This window comes from Gobio gobio, assembly GCF_949357685.1.
Source record: "Gobio gobio genome assembly, chromosome: 16".
Classification (NCBI taxonomy): Eukaryota; Metazoa; Chordata; class Actinopteri; order Cypriniformes; family Gobionidae; genus Gobio; species Gobio gobio.
The window spans coordinates 47957594-47979427 of record NC_137109.1 but is presented as its reverse complement, the minus strand read 5'-3'; the positions used below and the strand labels follow the sequence as shown (position 1 = coordinate 47979427).

Genomic DNA, 21834 nt, shown 5'->3' with positions numbered 1-21834 from the left:
ACGCACGACGTGGAAATGACGCAACGACGTCACACACATTCTATTTACAAAGGCAGGTGCGTGTGTATGTTTGAGCAATAATCCATTAAAGCCAATAAAGTACACTGAGATATGAAAAATATGAAACGTAAACATAGAAACAGCAAATAAATAAATGTACACACAAACAAACAGTTGTTTTATTCAGAATTGTGTACAGTGTAATGTTTGGGCCTACCGATAACCTTTAGTTTCATCAACTTTTACTTTAGCGCCAAGTTTCACAGACTAAAATGCATATTTGAGCTGTTTTAACTGAAAGTAACTTGCACACGTTTATAAAAGCTACTTAAATGTCCTAATTTAGGTTTAATCCTGGCTAAATCTAAGCCCTGTCTGTGAAACCAGGCCATGGACATGTAAATATTGAAGTTATATGATTATATCAAATGTATACTACTTTGTAATTAAAACTAATAATAATATAGGCTACTATTAGTAAACAAACAAATAAAAAAGTACATTTAATTCAAGCTGCGTACGTGAAATAAACTGCATGCCTTTTATATATTTTTTAATACATAGAAACTAGAATAATAACATTCTTGATCAACAATAATTTAAATTAAAACCAATAAATCAATGAACATAAGCAAATAAAACATTTCCATATAACAGGAACATAATAAACGTACATCTTATGACTTTGCTACATTTCATGTAACAATATTTTAAATGTACAATTCATTAATTCAACAGCCACTGATCTCTCTTTTTTTTTTTAAGTAGCACAACCAACTTGGACTTGTTTAAGTCATTTAAAGCTGCTGTCCGTAAGTTTTTTTGTGTTCAATATTTACAAAAAAATATATAATGAACAAAAACACGCTTTGGAAAATGGATTCATGTTGTACATTCACAACATGAATCCATTTTCCAAAGCGTGTTTTTGTCTTACCTTGGATCTTTACGGTACACTTATAATAAGTGTTTATATTGGGACTATTTCAGCCCGGTCTGGTAGGAACCACTGCGGAGGAGCACAGTTCCTGCGTGACTCGTCATAGACATAAACAGAGAGAAGTAGCTCCGGCTGCAATGTTCTTCCGCAAGACGCAGTTCAGTTTATTAACCGCTAGAGCAGGGGTTTTCGAACTGAGGTCCGGGAAAAGTTCTCGGGGGTCCCCAGAAAATTTCAGAGAATAAAAAGACGAAACAAAAATGGACAAAGTTTACCGAATATTCTAACTGTTTCATGTTTCTATCCTTTCTTGCAGTATATATTGCAGAATTGTATATGTTTGCTTTGTATCTTAAGTGAGTGTTTCTCACTATAGTCCCCTTTATCTCGCTCACTGGGGTTGTAAGGCGATATTCTTAACGCAGTACGTAAGCTGCTTACATACATTTATTGTGAAAGTTGCTTTTACAAATAATTTTTAATTGAAAATGTTCTTCTTCAGGTTTAGACATCCAACATTAATAGCCAATTTAAGTTGGGAAACAATATGTTGTATTTATAATGTCACACTTACTATTTATCTGACAGTTTAAATGTTTTTTTCGTACATAAAAATTGATGGATTTAATGAAGGGGGTCCGTTATAAAGTTTCATCATATTTGGGGGTCCTTGGCATCATAAAGTTTGAAAACCCCTGCGCTAGAGCGCCAAAAGTTACGAACTAGAGCTTTAAACTTTGAACTAAGAACTTTTAAACTAAGTACATTGAACGGACTTAATATTACATAACTTATACAAAAAAAAGTTGAAACTTTTAAGCTTAACTTACTTTGATGAGTTAAAGGGGTGATGAATTGAGAAATCGACTTTCCTTTGAGCCCTTGGTATATAAAAGTTCATCGTGATATATGAATATCCTGTAAGTTTCAGAGCTGAAAACGTCCTTGTTAGTCAAAGAAAAGCTTTTATAGACACCAGGCCCAGAAAACGAGAGATCTCAGAATATGTCGACCATTGACGTCATCGTCTCACCGCCTCAAGCCCCGCCCACCGACTCGTGGAGCTAAACGGGTCGCGATACCGAGCAATAAACATGCCCGTTCCAGCTCACGTGTGTAAGACATTGTGCGTTTGTTCGCTTCATTTCACCGCGGAATCGATTGTAAACAAGATACAGGTCGAGACTGGATTTGCAGACATACTGAGATTAAAACACAATGCTGTGCTTCTATACTGGATCTGACAGGAACGGTGAAACACACTTATGTGAGTCAAACATGTTTTTATATGTGTTAGTATTGCATTGTTACAGATCAATGACTTTTTTAAAAGCCCAACGTCCACGGGGCTATGGGTTTTTCAGCCTGCCGACGGGCTATCTTAAATAGTGAAATAACTCTGACTAAAACTGGATAAAAACTGCCAACTGGCTAAAAAAACTGGCTAAAAAAGCCAGTTCATGACACCTTTAAAGCAATGTAAAAACGTTGTCATATAATGATCATATCATATTTTACAGTGCACCACTGTTTGCCTGCCTTTCTAAAGCAATCCATATCAAAACCCATAACTGTCACCCCCCTTTTTGAGAATACACATGAAAATGAACTATCCAAACTTAAAGGGCTGTTATTCAAGAATGCTTTGGAATATAGACGTAAGTTTGGTCTTGTTTTAAAGCAGACACTCGGCAGATTATTGCTGAAGTAAAGGCAATTCAAAATATGAAAGTATGGAAAAGTTATGGAATTTTAAAGTTACTGTAAATAAAAAATACTGTAATAAATATTTTTTATTTTACATAAAATATTTATTTTACAAAAATATTTGAATCTAAAATTACTATAAAATCAAATACATATGTCTAACCAAGTTGTGTTCCAAATTTGAAGTTGATATCACAAAAATTGAAGTCCCCATGAGATTTTGTTTAGGCGCTATACCAAAAACAGCCACCGGGTGTCATTGAAATTCCATTGATTGTTTTTTTGATGCATTTTCCTGTAAATTTCAGTCTAGATGTCACTTCCATCACAAAACGGTCGCCAAATATGGAACCTTGAGACTCAGACCTTTCCGATGATATGTGTTTTATCAAGATTAGAAAAGACTTTGATTATAAAGTATTTAAAATAAATGTTGTAATATGAAACATGACACCGCCCACTAGGGGAGGAGCCTGCTAAAAGAATTTAAAGCTACACTGTGTAACTTTTTTAGTTTATTCTTAGCTAAAAACACTTAGTTCTTTCAAAAATATATGTGCTCATTAATGTATATTTACTTCTTTCAAGTAATAAAGTATTCTCGTAAGTTTATAATATGCCATTGAAAACACATACGGGTGAGGGTTCGAATGCGGGTCGCCATGTTCCCCTCCATCTTGAAAGTACATTAGCCAAAGAGGGACATACCCGTAAATCCAAGCTTTGCCTTTGGCGTTTTAACACTCGATGGCACCGTGTCGAATGTGGACGAGGTCGAACTGGAAGCCATATTAATCTTGGACTAAATCGGCCACCGTAGGAGTTAAAAAAGGTTAGTAAAGTATGTTAGCATAAAGATATGACAAAGATTTTTGGTACACAAAATCTTTAATAATATTATTATAGTATTAATATATTAATACACAATTATTCAGTTTTGTTGAGTGTGGTCATAGAATGAGTAAACATATGGCAATATAGTGACCAGTGGGATAACAGTGCATTTGCATATACTTACAAATAATTATTCAATGACACAATTACAGGTAATAATGTACTAAATTGAAAAATCAAATGTTACAATATTGATGTTTGATGTATTGAAGCTCTCCCATTCTTAATCCGTAGGGTTTAATATAGAGTTGGCCCACCCTTTGCAGCTCTAACAGCTTCAGCTCTTCTGGGAAGGCTTTTCTCAAGGTTTAGGAGTGTGTTTATGGGAATTTTTGACCATTCTTCAAGAAGCGCGTTTGTGAGGTCAGGCACTGATGTTGGACGAGAAGGCCTGGCTCTCAGTCTCCGCTCTAATTCATCCCAAAGGTGTTCAATCGGGTTGAGGTCAGGACTCTGTGCAGGCCAGTCAAGTTCCTCCACACCAAACTCGCTCATCCGTGTCTTTATGGAGCGACGCTTTGTGCAGTGGTGTGCAGTCGTGCTGGGACAGGAAGGGGCCGTCGCCAAACTGTTCCCACAAAGCTTGGAGCATGAAATTGTCCAAAATGTCTGGGCATGCTGAAGCATACAGGGCCCTATCATACATCCGGCGCAAGTGTTTTTTTGCTAGGTTCAGCCTGACAGTTCTCATTTTCACGTCCTGTGCCACGTTGTTTGAATAGCAAATGCACTCACACCCATTTGTTTGCCCTTAGTGTCTCTGAGGTGTGTTCAGGAGCATTGTTAGAGCGTTGCTATTTTTAGGAACTGAAAACGACTGTGCCATTGACCAACACACACCTGCTCTAAAGTCAATAGCGCAGTGTTTTTTGTGTTATTTAAAGGGTTAGTTCACCCAAAAATGAAAATTCTGTCATTAATTACTCACCCTCATGTCGTTCGACACCCGTAAGACCTCCGTTCATCTTCGGAACACAAATGAAGATATTTTTGTTGAAAGCTGATGGCTGAGAAAGGCTTCAGATAGGCCTCCATTGGCATTCAGTACATTCACACTCACAAGCAGTGTTGGGGAAAGTTACTTTGAAAAGTAATGCATTACAATATTGCGTTACTCCCTTAAAAAGTAACTAATTGAGTTACTTAGTTACTTTTTAAGAAAAGTAATGCGTTACGTTACTTTTGCGTTACTTTTTCTCACCTAGTAGTCGGGGAGCCAAAGTCTCAAAAATGGGTTGAACCTGACATGGTCTGCCATACTTTTTATTTGTGTTTTTTCTGTTAACGTTGACCCTAAGAACCAATTATTGGAGGGTCTGCTCTGCCGGAAATATCGCGAAAAAAAATTGTGGCCATTTTAGAGTATGCACCCTTTATTTTTTATCAGAAAATTGAATAAAATTGAAATTTATTCCAGATACACAGAACACATGTGCTGACAACATCCACTGAAAAAATAACTTTTAAAACACATTTCTACATGATTTTGCATCAATTTAATGCAAAAAATAGGCGTTTTCTCACTTTTTTTCCCAGTATTTTCATCTTTACTTCATTGGCAATCAACTATTCCCCCAAGTTATGACATCTGTCAATATGCCATTCTTTTCACCAAATAGTATACTCATTCCACAGAAAAAATTATAAAAATCCAACCAAAATCAATGGATCTGTGATGATTTCACTACTGGTTGGCGATCAACAAGCTCAGAACCTCAATAGCATTTTAGGCTACTCTCAAAATTCCGATAGACATACTGGATATTTAACATGGTTGTTAATGTCCACATTATTAAACATCATGGTCTAGGCATCTTTTTTAATTTCAACATAACCCTGTTCTCCCAATGGAAGAGTGTTGTGATCTTGGCAACTGCTTGGCAGACATCCTGGGCAAGGTTGAGAACTTGTTCTTGCTGCTTAGGACTGACTTTCACCCGGTCGTCCTCACCTAACTGTGGAGTTGCATCTGTTATCATCCATGCCAGGTGGTTATACAGGTTAGAGCTCACTCTTCGGGATGCGTCCAGGTATGATATCTCTAGCTGCAGTGACGGGTCTTCAGTCATACTTCCAGGCATCTGCTGACTTCCACTGGCTTGAGCTGTTCTGGCTTCTCTTGCTTCCTTCAGGATCTGCTTACATTGGTTTTGGAGGTCCTTCCATATTCTCTTTGCAGTGTTGTAGGAAGAGACTATGGTGTCATCTGGTGTCAACTCAGATATTTGCATCATCTGAGGATTTTTTCCAGAAATAAAATCCATAATTCTCTCGTCTCAGGGGGATATGAGGGGGAAAGTACCATAATTTGAATATACTACCGGGTTTCTACTGATACAAAGCTTAATGCTAAATCACTGAAGTAACCCTTAAAGTTCCTTCAAATTTGAGAGCATGCAGCCAACATTAATTTCTGCTGGAACATTCAGGCTAGAACATACTTTCTGTGGAACAACCATTATTTTACAATTGCCACCTACTTCATTGTGCCTTCTAAGGCGGGCAATCAAGGACTGACATCTGTATGAGGTAACATTCTGAACTCCATGGCTTTCCAAGTATTTACAGAATTCATCCCTCAAAGCTGTAACTAAGAATATGGCTCTTTGAAAAAGGGCTCATCTATCCTAGATATGAGTTGGTTCAGTGCAGCATCATATGGAGTGGTGGCAGTACTAGTCCTTTCCTGTGAACGAAGACGCTTTGTCAGGTAGTTGGTCATGCATTCCTTGTGTTACCGGAACACCTCAGCAATCATATCAGAACACTTGTTTCCATCAGGACCACAAATCTTGTGTAGTATCTCTTCCTCTTCAAGTTTGTTTGCTTTTTCCCAAACATTCTGTCTGTCATAAGTGGCGATCAAAATGAGGGATCTATTCCCCCTGGTCGTCTATGCTTTACTGATCTGCCCGCATTGTCACCATGGAATAATTGAAATGAGCTGGATGAAAGAGCTTGACTTCTGGCTTTTCAACTTTTTTCCTCGTCTGGTCAACAGTTTTACGATCTGTGTACCTCGCACAACATTGTGTGTGCCACAAAGTATTCCTCCTCAGAAAGTCACATTGAGGTTTCAGCCCATTGTCAAGTCTGTATGAGACATCATCCTTTCTGTTGGTTACAGCATATAGGAGGGAAGGGTAGCCTTGATTTGTCAGTTTCTGAAGAGGACCAGCGTCTGTTTTCTGACATATTATGCAAGTAGTATAGTTGGGACTGAGCAGGTTTCTCTTCAGCTGTTTGGTTGAGAACTCAGGCTTCATCCTTCATTCTTCTCCAATTCACATCACTCCTCTCCTGTTCTCTCCTGTTCACTCCTCTCTCTTCTCCTCCTCTCCTCCACGCTTCTCCTCTCTTGTTTAATCCTAAAATAAGATCAGAACCAAATCTGCAAATGGGAAATATTGTGCATTCAGGTGAAAGAAATCATCTCGGGTTACGACTGTAACCCTTGTTCCCTGAAAAGGGAACGAGACACTGCATCTAACGACACTTTGGGGATGCTCCTAAGCATAGCGATCAAGCAGACGCTCCATGCGTCTCATTCCCTTCTCAGGGAACAAGGGTTACAGTTGTAACCCGAGACGTTCCCTTTCGAGGGAACTCGCACTGCATCTAACGACACTTTGGGGAACGAATACCCACTAGGCCACACGAGAATCACGCCCACCCTAGTGTGAAGCTGGAACCCAGGCACACTTAGGACGCGAGCACCCTAGCGCCAGGCGTCGCAGGGAGTTGCAGATTGTAGAATCTAATGAAGGTGTGCGGGGTGGCCCACCCGGCTGCCTCGCAGATCCTCCTGAAGCGAGATTCCAGAAAGGAGGGCCACAGAGGATGCCATGTCTCTGGAATGAGCCCTCACGGCTATCAGTGAAGGCATATTACGCACCTGATAAGTCGTGGCTATAGCCTGGACAATCCACTTACTGATTGTCTGTTTTGGCGCAGGCAGCCCTTTCTTGGATGAGCCAAAGCACACCAACAACTGGTCTGACTTCCTCCACTGTGAAGACTTCTCCAGATAAACTCTTTTTTCCAGAACTCTGCTCTGACCGGGCAGAGCAGGTGAAGTCTCCTTTCTTCCGCCGTCACGTGAGGTGGAGGATGGAAGGCCTAAAGAACCACTGACCGTGCCACACTCGATGGCACCTTGGGCACATAGCCCGGCCTTGGAAGTAAGATGGCCTTAACTCCGCCAGGGGCAAACTCCAGGCAAGTTGGCGTAACCGACCCCGGTCCCCCACCCTCCTCAGTAAGTGATAGCAAGAAGAAAGGCCACCTTAACCCCTAGGAGTCTGAGCTGTTTTGGGGCCCTTTAGAAGTTTTGACATGCTCTGACATTTGTGTTTTTTCAGTTGCTTATAAACACATGAATGGCAAAAGTGTAATTACACTGTATTCAGCACAAACTGGGCTACTATAATATGTGAGCAACATGAAAAAATTGTTTTAAAATTAAGGCCTCAAAACACACAATAGATATCTGTTCCCAAGACTTTTGACTCCTGTCTGTATTTGCATAGAGTTTTTTCTTTATACTGATGTGAGAATCATTGAGCCTACTCATTCACATAAAACAATACACTGATTTAAAATTTGTAAGACAGTTTCTCTTCACAAAGCCAATATGCGAGGAGGCGTGGTATCTAATGAATAATGATGAGATAGCACCTGAGATAACAAAGGACTCGCATTAATGAGCTGCATAATGAATGAGCTGCAGGTAGGCCTATGTGACAGAGAGCAACAGAACAAAGGATCTATATTCTCTGCCACAAGAATTTATGATTTATTAAACTATAATTTATGATTTAATACACCAATTGTTTTAAATAACCTTATGTGATCTCATTTGGCTTTGGATCAAAAAATCAGACAGAAAATATATTTTACAATATTCTGCATAATTATAAAAGCTCGAGTAGCATTGCATTATATATATAATCTATTATGAAAACACCCAACATGGTATAAATAACACAGATAAGCCATATATTGTTGCAATTGTGTGTTTATTATCTTCAAACTTGTCTATCTGCATGTTAGTCTAACATTGTTAGAGCGATTTCTGGAAGCTGTTTATGTCAATGTCACATGGTGATACCTGACATATATATATCATGCAGATATATATCATGCATAAAGAAGATATCTTCTTCAGTGCGCCCTTGTGCACAATGTGTTTGAGCTGATGTGTGTGTGGGCGTCGCCTCAGTATTTGAATCTCAATAGAGCGCATGCTTCGTGGCCGTGGTCGCATTAGTCTATAATGAGCCGCTCAGGAACAACTAACATCGATCTGCTTTCAAACGGATTACATAAACACAGAATATTTGTTTTTGATTTGGTTTACAGTGTTTAAAACCTGACATTTCAGCGTTTCTTTAGACTTATGGCTCATGTTTGTCAGACAAGTATTCAATAAGATAGAGGTCATTTTCTGAAGACTATCTGAATGAACGTCTTTGACAGAGAGGCTGCAGATTGCGCATCATGTTTGATTTCTTTATTTTGCAAAAAGCACAACCATTTGTTTTTATTGTGACTGTAGTAAAAAAAATAGAATTTAACAGATTATAATGATGTATGACACTTGCCTGAATGATAAAAAACGACAGTTATTTGAGTCTCTTTGGCACTTATAAGAAAAAAAGCAAGCCAATCACCCCGGCGTGATTGCCGACTCGAGAGGGTTAAAGGTCAGGTTCTTTGCCTCATCCGACTCGGTTCGAAGGGAGCCGCAGACAACCCTTCCAGAACCACTGCCAGATCCCAAGTTGGGACTCTGGACTAAGTCGCAGTCCTCATCCTCCGAGCTCCATGGAGGAAACATACAACCAAATGGTGCTTACCCCGAGGCCCATCACCTACAGACAAGTGGAAAGCTGCAATGGAAGCCACGTACACCTTAAGTGTGGATGGGGTAAGACTGGCGGAGAAACCATCTTGGACGAACTCCAGCACTGAAGCCACTGGGCAGTTGACTGGGTCCACCTAACGCTCTCTACACCAAGTGGAAAACACATTCCACTTCATGCTGTACTATCTCCTCGTGGAAGGAGCCCTGGAGCTGAGTAAGGTCTCAACTACACCTGCCGATAGGCCCGCCTCTAGGTACCAGGCCCCCTCAGGGGCCAGACCCAAAGGTTCCACAGCTCTGGCCGGGGGTGAAATATTGTGCCCCCTGCCTGAGACGGGAGGCCTGCTAGCAGTGCTACGATGTTCGAGAACCATACTTGGGTCGGCCAGCAGGTTGCTATTAAAAGTAGGCTGATCACTTCTTGGCAGACCCTCTCCAAGACTCCCGGGAGCAGAGTGAACGGGGGAAATGCATAGACGCAGCAGCCACGTCTGCACTTGAGAGAAATCCACAGAGGGCAGTGGGATGTCTCTCGAGACGCGAACAGATCCACTTCCACTGGGCCGAACCTCTCGCACATGGCTTTCACCACCTCTGGGTAAAGTCGCTACTCCCCAGGCCTCAGCCCCTGCCTTGACAGGACGTCTGTTCCCTGATTTTGGTCCCCGGGGACATATATCGCTCAACAGTCTCCCTTGGGACCACAGGAGGATCTGGTGTGCCAGTCTGCATAGAGGGCTGACCACTGCGACCTCAGACCCCCTTGATGAAATAGATATGAGACATGGTGGCCGCGGAGGTCCGGGAAAAAGCTCCTCAGAGCTTTGTAGATCGCCAGCATTTTAAGGCAATTTATGTGGCAAGAAGGCCAAGGACGACATCTCAATGCCGAACTTCCACAACTCGCGACTGGGCCAATATGAGCCAGTCGTCGATGTAGTTCAGTACACGGATGCCTCTGAGACTCAGTTGGAGCCAGAGCTGCATCCATGCACTTGGTGAACATGCAAGGGGGAAAAGCCAGGCCAAACTAAAGAACCTGATAATGGTATGCTTCACCCCCCGAAAACAAACCTCAGGAACTTCCTGAAGGATGGATACATGGAAGTATCGTGACAAACCAGTCCTCAAACTGGATCTGACTTACGATGGTTGGAATTGTGAGCATCTCAAATCTGAATCTCCTCAGAGAACGATTCAAGTACCTCAGATCTAAAATTGGATGCAACCCCCCCCCATCCTTCTTGGGAACTATGAAGTACCGGCTGTAGAACCCGTACTCCTTGTCTGGCGGAGGCCTCCTTTACCAACTAAGAGTGAACTTCCTGTTCCCTTACCTGAACCTGCTCTGCGACCACTGCAGTCCAGACCAACCAGTTGAACTTGAGGAGAGGGTAATATAAGATATATTCGGAAGGCATAACCATGCACCGAGATAATCTGCTAAGGGAACCAGCCTCTCAAGGTTGGCCTCGGGTGTAAACCGAGCCTCGTTCCCGAGCCCCTGAAGCGGCTGACCGGCAGGGAGCAGTCGTAGACGTACTTTTAAAAAAAATACCCCCTTCCTTATGGCCGTTTAAAGAAACCACCAAAATTAGCTAAAACGGCTAAAGCTAGCTAAGTAAACTAGTAGAGAATGAATTCTGCTGCTGCTACAGGGATACGTTTGGGATGAGGAATCAACAGAAATATACTTGTTTGAAGACTGGCGTGGTCCTTTCAGTTAATGACCATTACAATATCCATATTAGGCCTACCGTTTAAAGAAACCACCAAAATTAGCTAAAACGGCTAAAGCTAGCTAAGTAAACTAGTAGAGAATGAATTCTGCTGCTGCTACAGGGATACGTTTGGGATGAGGAATCAACAGAAATATACTTGTTTGAAGACTGGCGTGGTCCTTTCAGTTAATGACCATTACAATATCCATATTAGGCCTACCGTTCTTTTCCCAAAATGCTGGGGCAGACCTGTCACATACCACAGACAATGATGAGCAGCTTCGAAGTCCGTTGGTAACCGTTTGTTGGCTGTTCCAAACTCATTCAAATTACTAAGATCATAAGTGTGCCATGATGCTAAATATCCAGCATGTTTTTCATAATTTTGAGAGTAGCTTAAAATTCTATTGAGGTTCTGAGTTTGTTGATCGCCAACTAGTAGTGAAATCATCACAGATCCATTGATTTTGATTGGATTTTTATAAATTTTTCTGTGGAATGAGTATACTATTTGGTGAAAAGAATGGCATATTGACTGATGTCATAACTTGGGGGAATAGTTGATTGCCAATAAAGTAAAGATTGAAATATTAGAAAAAAAGTGAGAAAACGCCTATTTTTTGCATTAAATTGATGCAAAATCATGTAGAAATGTGTTTTAAGAGTTATTTTTTCAGTGGATGTTGTCAGCACATGTGTTCTGTGTATCTGGAATGCATTTATTGACAACCTACCCAACCCACTGAGGATTTGAGGAAAAAAGTCATTTTTCACATTTTTCTGATAAAAATAAAGGGTGCATACATGAAAATGGCCACAATTTTTTTTCGCGATATTTCCGGCAGAGCAGACCCTCCAATTATTGGTTCTTAGCGTCAAAGTTAACAGAAAAAACACAAATAAAAAGTATGGCAGACCATGTCAGGTTCAACCCATTTTATTGAGCTTTTGAGACTTTGGCTCCCCGACTACTAGGCTGGGCTTGTTTTTTTGTTTTCTTTTTTAATTGCAAAAAAAGTTAGGTTTTTGTGCAAATGTAAAGACCTCTTCATACCAACATTTAAATAATAGTTCTTAAATAATAATAGTTCCCAGGGAAAGCAAGAACTGACTAAATGTAAAATGTGTACCTTGAATGCAATTTAAGTCGCTTTGGATAAAAGCGTCTGCCAAATGCATAAATGTAAATGTAAAATAATAAGCCTCAGGCTGAGGTAAAGATGTGCTGCCATTCTGGATAATGGAAGAATAGGATGCAGGAGAAAAATGTTTTACCAAAAAAAACCTTGAAAAACCTAAAAATCTAGTCATTTTTACTCATGGTTTAACTGAATCATCGAAGGTCAGTTGCAAGACATTGGTCAATAAAGGTAGATTAAATGCATAAAAATATTTGTTTTATTTAACATTTATATATTTGAGGTTTGCATAGTATTCTGATTTTGCACTTGACTGATTTTATTCATTTTTAGGATTACTGAATCTTTATTGTGCAAATGAGATGAATAAATGCTCACATTTAGTCTAGAACTAATAACACATTTACTCACAACGCCTCTGCACTTACTCTCAAATGTTCTCAAAATGGGGGCAGGAAAACTGTCAGTCAAATAAATGTGAAAATGTAACTTGAGTTACTTTTTTCAAAAAGTAACTCAGATATTTTGTTGAAATTTGAAAAAGTAATGCATTACTTTACTAGTTACTTGAAAAAGTAATATTATTACGTAACTCAAGTTACTTGTAATGCGTTACCCCCAACACTGCTCACAAGACCCATAAAAGGCACTTAAAACGTCGTTACAAAGTCCATCTCACCACAGTGACTCAACTATAATTTTACGAAGTGACAATAGTTTTTGTGCGCAAAAAAAAATCGAAATAACGACTTTATCCAAACTCTTCTTGTCTTCCATGTGTGCCTCCACGACGCATGCGCAAGAATATGACGTAGCGCCGGCGTTCGGGAATCCATGAAATGCACACTCATGCATGCATGGTGGAGACACACACGGAAGACAAGAACAAGTTTGATAAAGGCGCTATTTTGATTTTGTTTTGCGCACAAAAACTATTGTCGTCGCATCGTAAAATTATTGTAGAGTCACTGTGGTGAGATGGACTTTGTAACGACGTTTTAAGTGCCTTTTATGGGTCTTGTGAGTGTAAATGTACTGAATGCCAATGGAGGCCTATCTGAAGCCTTTCTCAGCATCAGCTTTACACTAAAATATCTTCATTTGTGTTCCGAAGATGAACAGAGGTCTTACGGGTGTCGAACGACATGAGGGTGAGTAATTAATGACAGAATTTTCATTTTTGGGTGAACTAACCCTTTAAAGGGTGTGTTTGTAATATGCGCCTATAGGCGGTGCACAATGCACATACACTCTGATTATTACACACAGGGACGCGCAGCAGCACACACACATGTTTAAATATGAACAATTAAAGCACTAAAATGTAAAAGATTATTATTGTGTACATAAATATAAAAATGCCTACATGTCTTAACAAGAATTAGCCTACACTCTAAAAAATTCTGGGTTGAAAATGGACTAACCCAGCAATTGGGTTGTTTTATGCAAACATTTAACCCAACCTCTGGGTTAAAACAACCTATTTACTGGGTTAAAACAATCCCATTGGGTTAGTCCATTTTCAACCCAACTTGGGTTGTTTTTAACCCAGCATTTTTTAGAGTGTACCTAGCTAGCTAGAGTAGCGTTCAGTTTTTCAGCTCGCAAATTCCACCATGGTGCGAGCACAACTGGCTTTTAAAGGGAATGGGAGATGAGACTCTGACTGGTTTATTGCACGTTATGCCCAAAACACACCCATGACTCATTAAGAGACGAGGTACAACCCTTTTGGACCATGAGCCTGACGTGCCAACCATCTTTTCCATCGTTAAACTAAGTGCACTTGCGCTGTGCGCTTTAGACCATGCGCTCAGATTGTTAAAGTTCACTGGAACTAAAGGGCCAAGCCCAACCCCAGAATAAAAAAAAACCCACACCATAATCCCCCCTCCACCAAACTTTACACTTGGCACAATGCAGTCAGGCAAGTCCTGTTGTCTTGGCAAACGCTAAACCCAGACTCGTCCATGGGATTGCCAGACAGAAAAGCGTGATTGGTCACTCCAGAGAACACGTCTCCACTGCTCTAGAGTCCAGTGGCGGCGCACTTTACCCCTCTGCATCCCAAGCTTCGCATTGCACTTGGTGATGTAAGGCTTGGATGAGCGGCTCGGCCATGGAAACCCATTCCATGAAGCTCTACACACTGTTCTTGAGCTCATCTGAAGGCCACATGAAGTTTGGAGGTCTGGAGCTATTGAAAATTTGCGACTTCTGCACACTGTGACCCTCAGCATGCGCTGACCCCGCTCTGTGATTTTACATGGCCTACCACTTCGTGGCTGAGTTGCTGTTGTTCCCAATTGCTTCCACTTTGTTATAATCCCACTAACAGTTGAGTGTGGAATATTTAGTAGTGAGGAAATTTCACAAGTGGACTTATTGCACAGGTGCTTGATTTTATACACAAGTGGTCATGATTGGATTCAATGATTTATATATAAGAATTTTAATGACTGTAGAAATATGTTAATTCGGTATACACATTATCCCACTGGTCACAATTGTAATAATAAATCCAAATTTTTTATAAAAATTTCAAAAAATAATTATTGATTTTAAGGGGTGACTAATGACACATCATTTGGATATTTTTATGTCTGGGAAAAAAATTGGGATTAAATGGGTAAGAATAAATCAATAACAGACTCTTGAGAGTTTTGATTCTTTCTATGCAGCTCTAACAAAAAGGACAAATTGTAAATAAACAGTTTTTCACATTACATGAAATAAAAATAATTTAATTTGAACAAAGTGTAAAAAAACCAGCTTTAACCAACTGTTAATTTATCATAAATCATATTTAATTTCAATCATTTACATCTCTTACATGGAAAATTTACATTAACATCGCGATAAATTGTTTGCCCACACACACACACACACACAACACCACGTTATTTGGTTTATCTTCAGACCATTTCACACAAAAGATGAAGCGTGATTAAAACAAACAATAAAAACAACCTGTGCATAATAAACACACAATTACAATGAACATGACGCAGCAACCGTCGATGAAATATAAGGACGCGCGTGGAAAGCTCATGTATTCTGCAGCATCACGTCACTCATTATAATATTACACCTGAAAACACCACGATATCATCTGCCATTAAAGCCTTCACATAAATAAGTACTTTGGCAACAAAACTGGATGATGTTTGGCTGAGAACGCAAGCCGTCTTAAATATTAAGTCCACATATGGCTTATATTTTACATTTTAATCACCGCTGATTGATACTTGGCTGTGTTTAAACTTAAGGCACGTTCAGGCCAAGAACGATAACTTTAACCATAATAACTACTGTATATTATAAGCGCGCGCTGCAGTTTTGTCGTCTGCCTTAGAGCAGGATGGATTCTGATTGGCTGTCATTGTTTTTGTGCGGTTATCGTTCTTTTTAGAACTATATATTTACAGTTATCACTGTAGTTATTGTCCTTGGTGTGAACGGGCCTTATTCATGAAACACAAGCAAAACTAATTTGAGTCAAATCATTCATAAAAACAGATTATGAACCATTTGCACGCATTTTTTATAAGGCACTATTCATTGTAAAGCTGCTTTGGAACAATATGTATTGTAAAAGTTCTACATAAATATACAAATGTTGGTTTAACTTAAAGTAACCTAAAATTTTGAGCTCATTGAAGTTAAAAATTTGAGTTAACACAATGAAGATCAAAATATTATGTCATCTGAACCACATTAATCATCCAAGTTGAAAATAATAACATGAAAATACTTTTTAGTGTATAGAAAAATGAAACTTTGCTTGTGTTTCTTGAATAAAGGCCCGATTACAGTATTTTTCCTTAAAATAAATAAAAAATATTTGCTCAGAAACATTAAAATAACGACTGGAAGACCAAATGTGTTTTGCCCCTCAGTGTTGATTATTTATAAGTTACAGTATTATATTATTAGCTTTGTTTGCATGCATGTGTGCGTTTCATCTCTCATTAATAACACTCAAATGCAGATGATGTCCATTAATAAGGCACATTTTTCCCTGAGACTGTATAAAATATTCCCCAAACAAACACAATGTGAGATCTCACTGCTGCAGAAGTTCAAACACTCGAGGCCACAAACTTTTTAAAAATGAAGGTTTGTTCTCATGAGCATGATCAATCATGTTTGGCTTTTCTACACATCATATCATCAGAAGAAAACTGCACTCAAATTAAAGAGGAATATTGTCGTCTTCAGCAACAGAATTAGGCGTTTGCTTCGGTTTGTCCTCTTTCCTTTCTCTTAAAAGTGTGAAAAATGCTTTCCTGAGGCGTGCGGTTTAAAGCTGAAGCCTCTGAGTAACAGAACGGATCTTGGGTTTTCCCTTAATTTCCTTCAGTTGTGTAACCCAGATCAGCTCTGTTGCTCAGAAACATCTGAGGCTCCTCCTCTGGTTTACATTTTGATGGTGGAGTAAAGCTCGTCGATCTGTTTCCTGAAGTGGCTCCTGAGATCGGCGCGTTTGGCTTTCAGGGTGGGCGTCAGGAGGCCGTTTTGGATGGAGAACATCTCAGTGTGTAGAGCAATGTCCTTCACCTGAGAGTGAAGAAGATGGAAAACGTTCAGCATTTATTACATCATTAACTTCATGCCGCTCAAAAGTTTGAAATAATTACCATTTTTGTTAAATGTCTCCTGCTCAACAAGACCGTTTCAAACCCGCTTTTCTTTTCGAATTTAGACTATTTGGTCAATGAACTACAAACAGACATTAAATTTACTTTGTCATTTTATTTTAATTCCAGAATAATAATAATTATTTTGTGTCTGTGTGAGTGTGTTTGTGATTTATGAGGACACACATTTGTATAATGACATGGGTATTACGATGTAGATGTGAAATATGAGGACATTTCATATGTCATCATATATAAAATACTAAACATACTATACTATAACAATATATAACAATACTATACAAAAATGCAGAATGTTTCCTGTAATGGGTAGGTTTAGGGGTAGTGTAGTGTGTGTGATGGGTAGGTTTAGGGGTAGTGTGTGTGTGTGTGTGTGTGTGTGTGTGTGTGTGTGTGTGTGTGTGTGTGTGTGTGTGTGTGAGATGGGTAGGTTTAGGGGTGGGGTAGTGTAGTGTGTGTATGTGTATGTGTGATGGGTAGGTTTAGTGTAGGGGGATAGAATGTACAGTTTTTACAGTATAAAACCCATTACGCCTATGGAATGTCCTTACTTAGATAGCAAAAAAACGTGTGTGTGTGTGTGGGCATGTTTTTGTGAAATATCAGGACACAAATGTGTATAATGACATGGGTATGACATAGGTATTACAAAAAGAGGGTGAAATATGAGGACGTTCCCCATGTCCTCATTTTTAAAAATGCTTATAAATCACACAGGATGAGGTTTTCACAGAAAGTGAACTGCACAGTCTCCTGTGATGGGTAGGTTTAGGGGCAGTGTGTGTGTGTGTGTGATGGGTAGGTTTAGGGGCAGGGGCAGGGGCAGGGGCAGTGTGTGTGTGTGTGTGTGTGTGTGTGTGTGTGTGTGTGTGTGTGTGTGTGTGTGTGTGTGATGGGTAGGTTTAGGGGCAGGGGCAGTGTGTGTGTGTGTGTGTGTGTGTGTGTGTGTGATGGGTAGGTTTAGGGGCAGGGGCAGGGGCAGTGTGTGTGTGTGTGTGTGTGTGTGTGTGTGTGTGTGTGTGATGGGTAGGTTTAGGGGAAGGGGCAGTGTGTGTGTGTGTGTGTGTGTGTGTGATGGGTAGGTTTAGGGGCAGGGGCAGTGTGTGTGTGTGTGTGTGTGTGTGTGTGTGTGTGTGTGTGTGTGTGTGTGTGATGGGTAGGTTTAGGGGCAGGGGCAGTGTTTGTGTGTGTGTGTGTGTGTGTGTGATGTGTAGGTTTAGGGGCAGGGGCAGTGTGTGTGTGTGTGTGTGTGTGTGTGTGTGTGTGTGTGTGTGTGTGTGTGTGTGTGTGTGTGTGTGTGTGTGTGTGTGTGTGTGTGTGTGTGTGTGTGTGTGTGTGTGTGTGTGTGTGTGAGTGTGAGTGTGAGTGTGAGTGTGTGTGTGTGTGTGTGTGTGTGTCTGTGTGTGATGGGTAGGTTTAGGGGCAGGGGCAGTGTGTGTGTGATGGGTAGGTTTAGGGGCAGGGTCAGTGTAAGGGGATATAAAATACGGTTTGTACGGTATAAAAACCATTACGCCTATGGAATGTCCTCACATTTCACAAAAAAACCCGTGCGTGTGTGTGTGTGTGTGTGTGTGTGGACATGTTTTTCTATCCCGGTGGGGACTTCAACCTGAATGCACACAGACTCACGGGGACTCGTGTCGCTGTGGGGATCCTACATTGAGGTCACCATGGGTACACAAGCTTATAAATCAATACATAAAATGATGTACCTCTTCTAGGTCAAAACAAACCCGAATGGATTAGGGTTCGAATCAATCAAGTGATGGTAATGACATTTATAATGTTACAAAATATTATATTTCAAATAAATGCTGTTAATTTCAACTTTCTATTCAAAGAATCCATTCAAAAACTGCTTTCAACATTGATAATAATAAGAACCATTATTAATAAACGAGCACCAATAATAATTGATCACTAGAATGATTTGTGAAAGATCATGCGACACTGAAGACTGGAGGAATGATGATAAATTCAGCTTTGATCACAGGAATAAATTACACTTTACTATATATTCACATAGAAAACAGATATTTTACATTGTAATAATATTTCACAATATTGCTATTTTGACTGTATTTTTCATCAAATAAATACAGGTGAGCAGAAGAGACTTATTTCAAAAACATATCTTAATTATTCCAAACTGAGACGAAACTCACCTGTTCAAAAGACTTCAGGCCACTTTCTTTACCCAATTTGACAATGTCCTCCAGAATAGCTTTCTTTACCTCCTTAAAACATTAAGCACATTTATTAACGGTTTATGGAGAAATTAGATCCTCTAATTTTAGTCAACAACCAAATATACCAATACATACAACTTTCTGAAAAGCTAACAAAACGCAGATGTTCCCATGTGTGCGAGATCTGCCCGTTTGCTACCTTATTTTTGCACAGTTCCTCAAATGATCCCGCTATGCCTCTCTTCTTGGCCCAGCCGGGCAGATAGTCTGGATCAGGCACAATGATGGCGACCAGACAGGCCTGCAGAGAGAGAGCAATAAATCATAAACAGCCCTTTTATAATCATGCCTCCGCCTGAGTGTCGTCTCTCTCTCCCCTCACCTGCAGACTGTCTCCGTGGACGAAGGCCTGGGACACCGCTTCACACCTGATGTAAATGTTCTCGATCTTTTCTGGAGCGATGTATTCTCCCTGAGCCAGCTTGAAAATGTGCTTCTTCCGGTCCACGAGCTTTAGAGTGCCATTCTGCAATACAAAGGGCTGGATGTTTGTGTTGTTCGGTCTTCAGAACATGAACATAGTAAGATTTTTACTATGTTTTTGATCAAATAAATGCAGCCTTGGTGAGCAAGACTTCTCTCAAAAACGTTAGAAAAATCACATTGACCCCAAACTTTTGCACGGTAGTGTATATTCTACATGCAAGTCATCACGCTTTATTATTATTATTTTATTACAAGGTCTTACCGGAAGCCACCTGCCGATGTCTCCTGTGTGAACCCAACCACCTTCATCAAGAGCTTCCTTTGTCTTCTCAGGGTCTTTCAAATATCCCTTAAAAACATTAGGACCCCTCACACACACCTGCCAGAAAACAACAGAAGAACCGGTCAGATGTGTGAAAGAACATACACACGCACACACCAGGGATATTACAGTTCAAACTAAAACCATAAAAAAAACTAATTAATTTAGTTAAAAGTGCCCCTTTATGGGTTTTTAACGGTTCCTAATGTTGTTTTAGAGTCTCCTACAACAGGTTTACATGCATTCAAGGTCACAGCATCAGCTGTCTGAAACCTAAACCCTGCCTCTCTGAGAGCTGCTCTGCTCTGATTGGTCAGAAAGCAAGCGCTCATTATCATATCTGAATCTCAGCTCTTGACACAGTGATCAGTCCTTCCAGAAAAATGCGGCTTTTTTTTGTGATTGTTGCGGGCAAAAATCCTTGATTATGTGGCACGTTTTCTTAAAAAATGCGATGAAAAATGCAGGATATTTATGCAATTTTATGCGATAAAATTGCGGGAACTTGCAAAAACTGCGGTTTGATGAGAAAGAGAAAAAAAGCACTACATCACAGAAAGTGCTGGAATATTTAAGTTCTCATCTTGTTTTATTGAAGACCTTAATAATGGCTCAAATTTACAAAACATTGAGTCAAACAAGTTCTGTAGCTTTACAAAAGGAATATGCTACAACTTCTGAAAAAATTAATAAATAACTTCCTGTTTTACAGATGTCGCTATACAAAACAGACATTTGAGTGCTTCCAATGCACAAAGTGCAATCTCTTAAAGGGTTAGTTCACCTAAAAATGAAAATTCTGTCATTAATGACTTCCCTTTATGTTGTTGGACACAAATTAAGATATTTTAGTTGAATTCCGATGGCTCAGAAAGGCCTCCATTGGCACAATGTACACTCTCAAGACCCTTAAAAGGTAGCCTACTAAAGACTAAAGTTACAAAGTCCATCTCACTACAGTGGTTCTACAATAACTTTATGAAGCGACGAGAATAGTTATTGTGTGCAAAAAAAACTAAATAACGACTTATATAGTGATGACTGATTTCAAAACACAGCATCATGATGCTATGAATCAGCGAGTCGATTCATGATTCGGATCGCGTGTCAAACTGCTGAAATACGTGACTTTGGCGAACCAACCCGCTGAATCGACTCATTGATTCATAACGCTTCAAACCGCTGAATCAACTCATTGATTCATAACGCTTCAAACCGCTGAATCGACTCATTGATTCATAATGCTTCAAAGCTTCATGATGCTGTGTTTTGAAATCAGTCAGCACACAGGGAAACTGCTTTGCTCTTTAGCTGTTATTTTTGTTGGCCAATGGGAGTTTGTGCTTCATCATGGTTTCACCGGTATCTATGGTTTCTCCACGGGGTTTGAAGCTTTTCGATGACGTTCGCGTCGGGTAATCACTTCACTTCAAAACGTTCCCATGGCAATAGGCGGAAATGGCGGCTCGTGTGAAGTAAACGAAAAATTTTCAACTTTCTGCTAATATATATGACTTTTTTTGCAACGAAAATGCGGGGATTATGAAATCACGATAGCCCCGCATATTTTGCACGCGGAAATAGGCAATTTATGCGGCGAAAGTGCGGCGTATTTGAAAAAATGCGGCCCCCGCATGAATATGCGGACTTTGGCTGATTATGCGTTAAATCACGCGATCGCATAATCACGTTTTTCTGGAGGGACTGAGTGATATGAACAGTAATGATGGCGAGGGTTTTACCGTCTCAATCTCCTCAAAGTGGATTTGCTTTGGCAGCAGAAAACAGCGTCTTCTCCACATGAACAACACCAACCAAACTCTTCCAGTCTCAGACACAACTACAGTGTTTGAGGGCGGGGCAAACGAGACCCTATTCAGCCAATCAAGAGCATAGGCTGGCATTA

General features: G+C 40.0%; 1 protein-coding gene across 2 annotated transcripts in view; it reads right to left on the bottom strand.

The window, feature by feature from the left end:
* Window positions 1-14692: 14692 nt before the first annotated feature.
* Window positions 14693-21834, bottom strand: part of acsl1b (acyl-CoA synthetase long chain family member 1b) — a 57504-nt gene continuing 50362 nt past the window's right edge. For both annotated transcript variants that reach the window (XM_079839030.1, XM_079839031.1), the window contains exons 17-21: window positions 19869-19985; window positions 19503-19646; window positions 19320-19421; window positions 19097-19168; window positions 14693-16827 (exon numbers count right to left, since the gene is read on the bottom strand). In XM_079839030.1, the coding sequence (XP_079695156.1) occupies window positions 16687-16827; window positions 19097-19168; window positions 19320-19421; window positions 19503-19646; window positions 19869-19985 (576 nt within the window). In that variant the 3' untranslated portion in view covers window positions 14693-16686. The remainder of the gene's footprint in view (window positions 16828-19096; window positions 19169-19319; window positions 19422-19502; window positions 19647-19868; window positions 19986-21834) is intronic.